This window comes from Myotis nattereri, assembly GCF_964212035.1.
Source record: "Myotis nattereri genome assembly, chromosome: 4".
Classification (NCBI taxonomy): Eukaryota; Metazoa; Chordata; class Mammalia; order Chiroptera; family Vespertilionidae; genus Myotis; species Myotis nattereri.
The window spans coordinates 26,511,716-26,525,412 of NC_138079.1; the positions used below are offsets into that span (position 1 = coordinate 26,511,716).

A 13,697-nucleotide genomic window follows, 5' to 3' on the forward strand; every position below is an offset into this window, starting at 1 on the left:
CAAAGAAACTTAGAATAAGCAAAAATTAAGAAGAAAACTTCAAAAAAAATAATATGATCTGAGATAAATTATATTAAATTCATGAAACAAGAAATGATCAAGATCTAAGAAATTAAAATAAAAAGCTCTTAAAAAGTAAGACTATAAACACCCACTAGCATGGCTAAAATCAAAATGACAGGCAATAACAAGTGTTGGAGAGGATGTAGAGAAATTGGAGCCCTCATACATTGCTGGTAGAATATGAAATGGTGCAGCTGCTGTGGAAAATAGTTTGGCAATTCCTCAAAATGTTAAACAGAGTTAAGCATGTGATCCAGCAATTACACTCCTAGGTATATACCCATGAGAATTGGAAACACATGTTCAGGCCAAACTTGTACATTCTTATTTATAGCAGTATTATTCACACTAGCCAGAAAGTAAAAATAAACTCAATATTCATCAACTGATGAATGGATAAACAAAATGTCATACAGTCATACAATGTGGTCATTTGGCAATGAAAAGGAATGAATGATACAGGCTACAATATGGATGAGAGACTTGAAAACATTATGCCAAGTAAAAGAAGCCAGTCACAAAAGGCTAGTTGATGTATGATTCCATTCATATAAAATGTTCATAATAGGCAAATCCAGAGGCAGGAAGTAGATTAGTGGCTGGGGCGGAGGAGGTTAGGGGAGGACAGGGAATGACTGCTAATACAGGGTAGGGCAAGAGTAGGTTTACAGTTGTTCGTATATAAAATAACACAATAATTAATAAGTAATACAAGAATAAACCCTGTTTCATGTTCTCACAACTGTAAACCTACTTTTGCCCCACCCTGTATTGAAGAGGTTTCTTGGGGAGATACAGGGGTGTGTAGGTAAACCTATTTCACAATTAAATAGTGGTGACAAGATTAGATAACTGTGAACATACTAAAAGCCACTGAATTGTACACATTAAAAGGTTTAATTTTATGGCATATGAGTTATACCTCAAAAAACTGTTATAATTAATTTAAAACAGGGAAGCAAAATTATAGACTTAATAATAAAGTTGAAAAACTGTCCCCCAAAATAAAGCAAACCACAGACATGGAAAAGAAAAAGAAAAACAATTAGAGTGTCAGTGTAAGAAGTTCACATGCCCAACAATGAGTTCTACAGGGAGAATAACAGAAAGATGGAGAGGTAATCAAAGAAATACTAATGTTCAAGAAAAAGATCCCAGAAATGAAGCCAGAAGTTCCCAAACTGAAAGGTCCCAACACACTGATACAAATAGGATCCAAACCATGACACATCAATATAAAATTTCAGAATATCAGAGACAAAGCAAAGAGTCTATAGGAATCCTGAGAGAGAAAAACAAAAACAAGTCATATACAAAGAATGTGGAATTGGAAGGGTTTCAGATTTCAACAGCAGTCAAGAAATCTGGATACCTAGAAAGCAAGCCTTCAAAATTTTCTGAAAACAAATGAATTCTAAATAAAAGTCTATACAAACTAGCAATCAATAGTGATAGTAAAATAGATATTTTCAAATCTGCAGTCTTCCCAGACATCCTTGCTCAGGGAGGTACTAAAAGATGTGAACAGGCTTCACCAAAATCATGGACAAACCCACAGAGAACAATGTGGAGCACAGAGCATAATTAAAGACTAGGAAGGCAGCTGAGTACCAGATTAGCACTGAAGGCTCAGGAGGGAATTTTTCCCCTAATAAGAAAATGATACAATATCTGCTTGAATGAAAGCTTTAAAAGGCAGAGAAGTGCAAGTGAATGTATATAGTTGCTTCTCCTCATGCAGTTAAGTTACAATTTTTTGGTAAAAGTGATTCTTTCTCTTTTTCCATTCTGTTTCAAGTTTTTTGCTAATTGATCTCACTTTCCCCACCTTGCTTCCAGATGCCATCTGTAATGTAAAGTGCTAGGCAAGAGACATTCCAGAGACCTCAGGCCTAGTGTCACACACAGCTGGATTCAAATTCCTGTTCCTCCACTTTCTGGCTAAGTGACCTTGGGCAAATTTACTTGACTTCTCCCTGCTTCAGAACCATTTCCAACTGCACAGAGAAGGAGACAGACACTAGGAGGTTACAAAACTGGCTTGCTATCAGGATTAAATAGGATGAGCCAAAGTGTTTAACCCAGCCCCCAGCATAAAGTAAGCACTCCTCAACAATTTTAAGATGAAGAAGTTGAATTAAGGATATAGTCATTAACCAGAGGAAACAAGAAAACACAGAAAAGGAAAAGTAATTGTAATTTACTCCAGAGCTTAGCTCTGAATAACATATAGTTAGGTCAACTCCCATAGTGACCTAACTGAAATCATAACTACACTGAGGATGGGGGTAGGGGGAGCGCAGAAGGGGTGCTCAGGTGTGGTGGGGTACAGGACAGAAAGAGAGCTCAATTCTCACCTTCAAAGTCAGAAATCAAATGACATGCCTAAAAATGAAAAACAAGTAGCCAACACAAGTCTGTTATTTCAACAATATGAAAGTTTATTATGAAACACACACTGTTCAAGTAATTAAAAGTGCTGTCTCCTGGGAAGGGGAAATTACGGGAGCTAGGGGGTGGGGGCTGTCTTACCAAATCTTATACATCTAGCTGTCTCTCTAAACTGTGCTCATATAAAAACAAATAAAATACTAATAAAAACAAAAACCTAAATTCACAAAACATAGCATTATATAAGAAAAAACATAACATACTAAATGAATATGACTTCTTGGTTTCCTACAGCATCCTAGTCCCTGACTTATTTTTTCTCCTAAGGCCTGGTTGGGTGGCAGTTCAAAGCTGGTCAGATACAGCAGTGTCCTAATAAAACATTCTATTTTCTTCAATCTGATTCAAATGTCACTGATGGGTGCAGCCAAGGTCTCCAACTAATGAATCTTGGAGTTGTGAACGCTGAGCGGTCTGAATCTAGGTGGGGGGCCCTTAGAGCCCCCTCCTGACCCACATTCACTCTCAGGGGTATTCGCAGAGCCCTATTACCCTGCATCCAAGGAAGGAAGAAAGGTTCAGGCTACTCTTCCTCCTCCAGGAAAAGTGAAGGTGGTTGGTTTCTTTGATTATTGCTTTTCTCCCAGCAGCCCTGCTCTCTTCTGAATTTCTATTCTGGTGTCTATTGGAAGGCTCAGATTTACTCTCAATTCTCTCTCCTCTCCTTCCACAATTGCCAGCTTTTGTTTTTCTCTGCTCTCTGGGTGAGTTTCTCAAGCAATGCTTTATATTTACTCACTGGGCCACTAACAAATCCAAGAGGAACCCATTACTCGGACTTTCCGTTCCCCATTCATTCCTTTTCTATAGTGTACTGTTTTAAGTTTATCTATACAATCTCCTCTGAATGTCACTGTGAATATGCAACAGTGGAGAAAAAGAAATCCTCTCTGTTCTTCCTACCTTCTCTTCGCTTCTTGGGGAAGTAGAATCAAAACAGTGACTGAGCACGGAAGCCGTGAGGAGCAGGCAGCAGGACAGCCCTGGCAAGGAGCAAGCCAGCTGGCCTGGCTGAGGTAGATTACAGAATAATAACACTAAATAAGTAAAACCTATGGGTACACAGCAAATAAGTAAATAGATAACTTGGGGAAGAGTAAATTATGTGTCACTACTACTCAAACACTATCATTTGGGGTGGGAAAAATTCTTAGTTGTGGGAGCAGTCCAGTCAGTTCACTCTGGATGTTTGGTAGCATTCTGGCCCTACTCACTAGCTGGCCAGAGCACCCCCAAGTTGTGTGTACAAGAAAAGTTCCCACATCGGGCCTGAGACTGCTATCCTTACAAAAACCTGCTTGCAAGGCTGGCCCTTGGCTGGAGTCTGGGAACTTGGAATTTTGGAAGGTTCCCACCCCATCCTTTCTGCCTGGTCTTCCATTGCCCTTACCTTTGACTTTTTGTGCCTAATCAATCACAAACTACTTTCTCCCTTCCAAGCCTCTGCACATGAAATGTTCCTATCCAGAATATTTTCCTTACATCTCTTCCCTCTTAATTAGGTACAAATCATTTTTCAGACCTGTCTAGGTTCACTTCCTCTTACAAAGCCTTCAGTTGTCCCTCCTAGATGCTCAACATACCCTGTACATCACTCAACACAGTACTTACTGCATTATGTTTATAGTCTGGTTGCTTTCTCACTCATCTGTAACCTCACCTAGAACACAAGCTCCATGCCTCTTCTGCTCCTGACTGTATTCCAATATACCATGGCATCACAGATGCAGTGATGCTCAATAAATGTTTGCTAAATGAATAAATAACAATTCTGTGAGCACCCCTGTAATATAACCATTTACAAATCAATGTATATGTGTGAAGCTCCAAATTATGAAGTTCAACCATTGGCAATTATCAATAGGAGTCCAGCACAAGTTTATGTAAATGACAGGCTCAAATCTATTCTGAAGCTATCTAGTTACATTAGCTAAACAGTATAAACATATGCTTCAAATTCTCATCTGGACCCCCAAGAGTTAAAATGTTTGGCTTTGCAATAAATGAAACTGTTAAGAAAAAAGAGGGGGAGGAGGGGTGCTTCTCCTTCATAAGGAAAGACTTATGGCAGCTTAACTTAAAACCACTCAATTTAAGACTTCTTTACTTGTGCATAGTATTATCAGAGTAAGGTCCATTTTGGTTTATAACAAAGTTTGACAACCCATGTGGACATTAAACTACAGATCCCTCATGAACCATTGCAATCATTTAGGGTAAGAAAAGAAAGGTAATATGTGAGACTGCTAAGGTAATATGCATTTTGTAAAAAAATGCATAAAATGTGGTCATCTATACATTTCTGAATCAAGCAGGCACACTATCTATTCAACCACTAAGAAAAAGAGGACAGGGAGGAAATGAAGGGAGATTTCTAATGTAAACAAACAAATGTTCAACTCGGGACAGGAACAGTTTGAGTCCCCATTACAGCTCAGGATGAAGTCGCAGCACTGGGCAAAGGCCTCCTGCAGGGAAGGTGCTTGTAATATACTGTACATTTTCTAAAAGATCCAGAGTTTCAGTGTGTTAGAACTACACAGTGGGATTATCTTCTCTCTGCATGGAACCTCTTAAGTTTCTCTCTTGCATGACTTTGACTGGAACACGGAATGTGCTGTAGTAAAGACGCAGAAACATCTTTCCTAAGGTAGTTACTGACCTCTCGCTGACAAATGCAATTGCCTGTTCTCAATTCTCATGCTTTCCAAAACTGATTTCCTATACACTTCTTATTGAACTATCTTATCTTTATCTGTTTCTCCTTTTCTCACCTTTCCATGCTCAACTTTGTCACTACCCAACTACTTTTTCTTCACAGAATGCTCATGATAACATCTAGTCCACGAAGGTTTTCAAAGGGGTTTTATTTTTCAAGTGACAGAACATACTCCTCCATTCTTCCATTCCCATCTCTCCCCAAATAAAATTCTTACAATGAACCCAGCACCCACCTAACCTAGCCTCTTCTCGACTTCCTTGGATCTATGGTAGGGTGCCCTGGGGGCACTGTGCTTCACAAACAACAAATGTGAAAACAGTTGAAATTCTCCAGTTCTGACATCATTCCAAAACGTCAGCCCGACATTCCCTATACCTGCAGTGCCTCGGTTTCACTTTCTCCTGCCTCTCAGATTTTAAATCTCTGCGCCTTCTACTCCCTAATTTGAGATCTGTCCATTCTGCAGTTGCTCATAATCAGAACCTCCAGGCCCAGGCTCAGGAAATTTCAATTAATCTGGGCTTTTATTATCACTAGTATGCATTAGTAAAATAATTTACCAGAGCTAGTTGCACCTCCTCCATCCATCCACCCTGAACACCACCACCTGTTATTTTTACTATAAGCACTGCTCTTGTGTGGTAACTATGCAAAACCCTTCACCGCTCCATAATGCTGACAGAAATAAGAACAAAATATTAAGGTGGTAACCATTCAAGGTCCTCTATAATCCGACACGAATCTATTTTTCCATTCGTACTTTGCAATATTAAAGACTTGTTCCAGACACTCTAATCACCCTCTTCCCCTAAAAAAGCATTTCAAGCAACAGAAAATCCAAATGCAAAAATGTATCCAGATCTAGGAAAAAGGCCTGCAAACTAAGGCCCTTTGCCTGTTTTTGTAAATATTTTGATGGACCACACCAGCACATTCCTTTAGTACTGCCTGTGGCTGCTTTCACACTCTAATGGCAGAGTTGATAGTCATGAACAAGACCACCATCCACACCACCAAATATTTATGATCCTGCTCTTTACAGGAAAAGTCTGCAGACACCTGGGTTTAGAGATTTAACATAATTACTCCTATTGCTGTTTTGAGAACCAACAGTGGGAATGTGCCAAAGGTGGAAGGAGGGAGACTCCTTAGGTCCTAAGGCTTAGGAGACTACTGAAATAATCTCCAGGCCATAGGTTATAGTGGTTCACCTGTGTGGAGGCAGTGGGGATGGAGAGAAGTGAACAGAAAACAAAGGCAGAGCCAACAGGACCAGCTGATAGATTGGAGGCATGTTTGAGAGAAACAGAGGAACTAAGAATGACATCTAGTTTCTGGCCTAAGCAACCAGGAGGATACAGTTGCTACATTTAAGCAAGATGGGGACTACTACGCAGCCCATGTGGCCCAGTGGTTGAGCGTCCACCCATGAACCAGGAGGTCAAGGTTCAATCCCATCAAGGCACATGTTTGGGTTACGGACTCCATCCCCAGTAGGGGGTGTGCAGAAGGCAGCTGATTCTCATAATTGATGTTTCTATCTCTCCCCCTCTCCCTTCCTCTCTCTGAAATCAATAAAAACATATTAAAAAAAAAAAAAGATGGGATTATGGGTAGACCAGATTTCTGAAGGAAGATCAGATACACAACTGCAAAGAATAATTCACAGCAGTTGCTTTCCTATACAAAAGCCTCCAATGAAACTATTCTTTCAGAGTATAAGTAAAAATCCTAGTAATAGCTACAAGGCATAATCAGGCCCTCCTTTTCGTGACTTCATCAGATTCCCTGACTGCTACAGATTGGGTCCCACAAAAAATTAGTATGTTGAAATTTAATCTCCAAGGTCATGGAATTTGGACTTGTGGGCTTTTGTGAGATGATTAAGTCAAGAGGGCAGAGCCCTCATGAATGGAATCGTGTCCTTATAAAAGAGACCCCGGAGTACTCTCTTCTCCCTTCTGCCATGCGAGGACACAGGCAGAAAACAGTCATAAACCAGCAATCAGACCTTACCAGCACCAAATCTGCTGGTGCCTTGGTCTTAGACTTCCCAGCCACCAGCACTGTGAGAAATAAATTTGTTACTTATAGGCCAACCAGTCTATGGTACTGTTATAGCAACCCCAAACAGATGACGACACCAACATTCACCCCACCCCAGACACCTGGTCTCCTTGCTATTCTCCAATACACTGAGCAAGCTCCTGTGTCAGGCCTCCACACCAGATTTTACCACTATCTGGGATGCTTTTCTCCCAAGCTATCTACAGAGCTTCTCTCTCACCCCTGCCCCAACCCCGCTCAAGCACAACCTTTCCTGTGAGGCCTTCTCAACACTCCTCAATTACCCCAGCCATTGGTCCCTTCTTCCCCCACTTGTCATCCCCTCTTCTCTGCTTAACTTGTCTCCAATGTATTTATTACCTTCTCATGTAACTTGATTAATGTCTCCTATCCCCACCTCCTAGAATGGAAGCTCCAAGAGAGCAAGGGTATTTGTCTCCCATGCTCCCTCCCCCCTGTAATCACTCTGCCTGAAACACAGCACGTGATCAATAAATATTTGAATGAACTGGTGCAAAGAACAGATAGAATTTAATGATTCGAGATAATTTCACCCATGTTCCCAGGATTTGAGAGGCAAAAAATTAAACCACGTTGCAAATGCCTTATGTACAACTCAATTCAGTGATTTTATTATTATTAGTTCTCCAATTCCAGAGTGGCAGTGCAGAACTCCCTTTTCTCCCTCCCCTGCTCTCAACAATTAAAACGTCTGAGATCAGGTCATAGATCACATTCTCACACACACACACACACACACACACACTCACACACACACATACACACACCTTTCCTTGGTGGCCTATTAGTCCTACGGTCCTTTTTGGTCTCGTTTCATCAGTACTGTATTCTCCCCTCTGCACCGTGCCCACACCACGTTCTGCTCCTCAAAACCACTGTGCTCTTTCTCACTTCATAACCTTTCCACCTGTGACTCCCTCTATTTAGAAAGCTCCTCCCACACCGAGTCTATCTAGCCTGCTGCTTCCCATCAAAATCTCCCCATGTCACCTCCTGAAAAACACCCTGCCTGCCACCGCAGCCAAGAGACAAGCCCCCCATTTCAACTCCTCCTTCATTTCCTTTCTGGGACTCAGGACCTTATAAAGCCTTACTTGCACACGTACATCTTACAAATGAGAGCAGATCTGACCCATTTTGTTCACCACTGTGCGTCCCTCGCACCTACCCCACCATCGAAAACAGATGGTGATTTCATCACATCCCGTAGGTGAAGGTGGACAGCTCCACTCCACTGGGGAAAGACGCTGACAGTAGGAAGTTAAAAGAGCCACCGACATCCGACAACTAGGAGGGTCCGGCTGGAAACCAGTGCTTGGGGCGATCCCACTACTTCGCTAGACCTGGAGCCACACACTAGCAACTCCTGTCATCACGGTGCCGGACCGTCCACGCCGCCGTTAGACTTCCAGGACCTGCATGCCATTCGTCGCACAAGAGCCTGCCTCCAGGCAAGAAGTATTTACAGACGGGCCAGAACAAGCAAAAACCTTAACCTTGATCCTATCACTCACCGACCTAAATGTAAGCCCTGGGGAGCCTGAGGCTGGGTAAGCGGTGGAGGGGGCCCTCCAGAACTCGCTTACTCCCCCGCCCCCCACCGCATCCCCGAATACGAATCCAGGGTTCCAATCCCAAATAAAGCAAAGGAAGCCGTTCCCAAAACAACTGCAGCAAAAGAGAAGGGAGAACCGGGGGGAGAGGGGGTGCAGGGAGAACCGACGGACGGAGGCGGGGTGATGGGGGGTGGGGGCAGGGAAGCTTCCGCCCAGCCCCGCGCGTCCCGCCGCGCCCACCGAGCCCCCCCGCGTCCTCGGCTCCGGGAAGGCGCCGCACCTGCTGCAGGGAAGCGCAGCCCTGACACCGCGAGAGATCCGCCGCCCCAGGCGCCGCCGAGTGGGTCTCGCCCGGCATCATGGTGCCGCCGCCGGGCCCGGTGGGCCCGCGCGCCTCAGGGACCCGCGGCCTTGGCCCTGCACTGCTTCTGCTGACGTCGCCGGGGCCGCCGCCTGCCAGGCCGCTTCCCGCCGTGTCCGGGCGGGTCCATCCGTGCACAGAGGTCCCCGTGGAGCGGGCCAAAGGCTCTCCCAGCCAGAGCTGCCCCGGGCACTAGAGAGAAACGCTCCCCGGTGCGGCCCCCGACGCGACGCTGCACGGCCAGGACCCGCCCCGCCCTAGCTCGCCCCGCCCTTCGTCACGGCATGTAGCTGCCTAAGGTAGCGCCTGAGCAAAATAAGGGCCCAGCCCTGCCGATGCGGCGGGGACCACGCCCACAAAGGAAAAGTCAGGGATAGCAGAGGCATCGGAGGTGCCCTCCCTGTACCGTATACTGGTTCCTATTGTATTGCCGGCCTGCTGCGTGACAGACTTCCCATGGGCACCTAAAACATTGAACGAAAGGGGGGGGGCGGACCTTCGATGACGTCATTTAAGGCGCCTCCCACACTGGAAGGACCCCACCCTGCCCGGGTCTGTGTGCGATTTATAACTAGAAGGAGCGGTGCAGTCCGAGTTCGGCCAGGTCCGGGGGCAGCGGGGTGACTACAGTTCCCGAAGGTCCGCGCGGCGGGCAGCGCCCGCTCGGTTCCTCCCGCCACGCCGGGTGTGCCGGATCGCCTAGTCGCGGCCTTTGATGCCCTGGGCCCTCTCTTCCCCCAGGAATGTTTTTTTTTTATCTCCGGGCAGCTCCCCCTGCCTGCTGTCCGGCTGTGGTCCACTTGCTGTCCAACACCCCGCTCCCTCCTGGGCCTGGTCTCCAGACCCATCCCTGCGACCCCCCCACCGCTCAGGGTGCATAGCCAACCTCTACCCAGTCCCATTGAATACCTCTTGGGAGGGGGCACACACACAGAATCCTCCCCGCTGGCCGCCGTTCCTGGATAAATCCCGGCTGGAATCCTTTTGTTTGAACTGCGGTTTCAGTGACTCCAATCCCTTGTCTCCATCCCTGCTATCAGAGCCCAACCTGGCTTCCAGAGCCTATAGTTAAAGTCTAAATTCTCGGCATTCAATGCAAGCATTGCATGTGTTAAGTAGGCCTGCAGACTTGACCAGCTTCTTCTCCTAGGAGTCCTTAGTATGGAAATTGCAACTGGAAACTCCCCTCCCAAGAAAACAGCCCGGATTTCTTCCCTTGCTTGCACATTCGGGCTGACAGCTAGGTTTCCTGTCTTTGACACCTAAGGTCGCCCAGGTCCTGACTGAGAAAGTCCGCTGACGGATCCACTTACCCGAAAGCAGAAAACAGGGGTAGGGTCAAAAGGGAAAGGGGAGCCCGGCTCTGGTGGCTCAGTGGGTGAGCGTGGACCTACCAGGAGCCCTTCTTAGTAGGTGTCTTCTTTTCAGGGTTCACATGACCCATTGGAGAGAGGGGAGCGGAGGCCCGTGTGGATCCCCATGACTACATTTCTGGCTCTGGTCCCAGGAAGTTTCACAGTAACTCTTTATATTTAAGGTTTCTTAAATTAGTGCTTTTTCTGGAGTACCGTAGTGAGGGAAGCACCAGCTTACTGTACAGCTTCATCTCCCTCTACTCTGTCCGCCTACACCCTCTACACACCTGCCCCTGCCAGAACTCAGGACCACCGCTTCCTTCCTGCCTTTGCACACCTGCCGTTGTCTTCCCTTTGCCTGGGACTCTGTCCTCCCAGCTCTACGTGTGGTGATCCATATACCCTAGATGCCACATTTTACCTCCACATCCCCACGGAATGCCTGCCTCCTTTCCCATCCTTGCCCTAATTTTTATGACACTATGTTTTCACGTTGAGTATAGCGATTTTTTATGTCTGAGAGGCGAGATTTCCTTTTAAATCTGGCAAAGTGCTGTACATAGTAAGTGCTCAACGAATGAATCAAATTCGTTTCAACTCATTGAAAGGTTAAAAAAAGAATAAACACTTGTGTTCAAAAATGAAAGTGCATTTGTTTCTGCTATCTTTCTCAAAATCAGTTCTTAAGACATTTAAAGAAAGTTACAAAAGCCTTGTTTGTGTAATGCAGGGTGGGCCCACTGTATGTAAAGGGATTCACAGTAAGTATTTCAGGCTTTGGGGGCCATACAGGTCTTTGTTACATGTTTCTCTTTGTAATTTGTTAAAGAACCCTATTAAATGTAAATATTCTTACCTTGCAGGCTACACAAAACCAGGTGTGGTTATAGGAAATAGATGAAACTGATACAGGTCCCCGGTTGAGGAATGCTGCATGTTGCACTGTTTCTCATTCCCACATGGGCCACTGTTTGGTCACTGTGATGGGAACAAATGTCTGCACTGCAGAAAGTAGTGAAAGATGGCTTTGGAACCACACATCTGGCGTTAAATTAATTCTTAAGTTAGTGATCTCTTTGATCTTTTATTTTCTTATGAAGGATTAGCTGTAATTTAGGTGAAAAGTGACAAATACAGGGCCGAATCCTTAAGCTCTACTATACAGAGAGTAGTTGTTAATTTATTTATGGCATCTTCTACTTTGGGAAACTGAAGAACTTTCTGCTTTTTGTCAAAGTGTCCTAAGACCTGGAGGGGAGTCTAGATTTTGGACTCTGATTTTGGGGCTTCCCTGCACCTCCAGAGTCCATAAAAGTCTCAGTTCTTGCCCCACACCCACATCATCACCTTCCAGATGGTTGGTAACTTCTTGAAATAAATGATTTAAGCCATAACATAATAGAGAGGTGACCGAATATTTAATTTATTATTTAATTATATGCACCCACTGAAATGTCTCCTAGATGTGTAGAAGCCAAGGGTTTTTTTTTTTTATCATAATTCAAAATGGATAGCTATTTGTTCTTAGCTTTATGAAGAGCTACTCTTTCATTTGATGCATTCACCAAAAAGAAAAATAAGCTACATGTTCTTCTTTCTTGTAACCCCTCTCCCCCCACCTCCACCCCCAGAGATGTTTTATACAGTGGTTTGCAAGGCTAGCAGTCTACCAGTTCAGGGATATTATCTGATGATGTTAGATTAATTTCCAGACCTGTGAGGCAATGCTACCATGTGCCCACAAGATGTCTATCTTTCCCTGTCTGTAGTTTAGACACAAATCTAATTTCCTGTGTATTTTTGCCATATCAGCCCCCTTTATGTATGGATGGAAAGGCCACCTTTGGGGTGTCTCAGGTGGGAGACATTTTGTGGGAACCATCTGCCTCTCACGGTCCACCGAATTGGTGCTGAGCTACTTTGCCCCCGTGTTTCTCATTGCCCTGGGTGATGCTGGCGTTTTGCTTTGTCCCCCAGAACCAGCAGTAGGTCCTGGGCCTTTGCTTACAGCCCTTGCTCTTACCCTCAAAGGATGCAAAGTCTGGGAGGAGGGCAAGCATTGCTTCTTCCTGGAAGATTGACTTTATTCAGGAATCAAAAAAATCCTGATTTTTGTTTAAAACAAGCATAGTTGGAAGAGAATGCAAAGCTGACAAGATCGTTAAAGATCTATGGTTGTAAAGGCCTCTCATGGGTGCAGTACCTTCCTCAGGGGAGTGCCGGCTCACTCTGTCGTGCATGTGTATGGTATTTTGTGAATATCGGGAAGTTGGAACAACTTGTCACGTGAGAGCTTCTGGGGTCTCCAGGACTTGGAGAAGGGAGGTGGGGCTCAGAGAGGGTGGCAGGAGAGAGGATTCTGTCTGGGGGAGTTGGCGTGCCCGGGCACGTTGCTCCTACCCCAGAGAAGAGTGGGGGAGGGAGGAGAAGTGTGTCTCTTCACCTTAGGCCAGTGAGGAGTCATGGGGTGAATCAGAATTCCACATATGCCTGGAGTGATTGGGGGGAACCTTGGGAAGGCCACAGGGGGTGAGAGATTCTTGGGGCTATGGGAAGAGGGCCACTGGGAGCAAGCCGCAGTTTCACCAGCATTGGACAAAGGTAGGGGTTTTCTGTGCAGTAGATACATAGGCTTCTCGATGGGAACTGTCCAGGGACGCGAGAGGACAGCCAGGAAGGAGGACAGAGATTGAACAGGTTTTCTAGATGCCCAGGGCTGAGGCTGAGTGAAAGCAGGCAGCCTGGAGTAACCTGTTGTTACTATATCCACCATCAAAACAACTGCAGAGATGCCACAGCTGAAAAGGCCTGCCTTGGCCCTGTCCTGTAATCCTGCACAAGCGGCAGATCCTGTCCGCTGCTCACCAAAATCTGTGTCACCTTTTCCCAAGAGTTCCCCGGGCTCCCTTGCTACTGATAGGAGATTAAGTTCCACTGGTCGAATGTCAGCCTCAAGGAGTCCCATTGGTGAGGTCTCTACTCACTTCCATCCACCTCCCCTCCACAGCAGTCATGCCATCCCAGACTGCGGGCTCCTCCGGAGGTGCTGTAAGGAGCCCCCCACTGCAGGGAGCTGCTGCTTCCGCTTGGCGGCTGCTCCT

At 45.5% G+C, this 13,697-nt stretch overlaps 1 protein-coding gene across 1 annotated transcript in view; it reads right to left on the reverse strand.

Moving 5' to 3' along the window:
- Positions 1-9,348, reverse strand: part of ICE1 (interactor of little elongation complex ELL subunit 1) — a 55,452-nt gene extending 46,104 nt beyond the window's left edge. Inside the window, exon 1 of the mRNA XM_081089714.1 lies at positions 9,161-9,348. Coding sequence (XP_080945840.1) covers positions 9,161-9,241 — 81 coding nt within the window. The 5' untranslated portion in view covers positions 9,242-9,348. The remainder of the gene's footprint in view (positions 1-9,160) is intronic.
- Between the last annotated feature and the right edge of the window lie 4,349 nt (positions 9,349-13,697).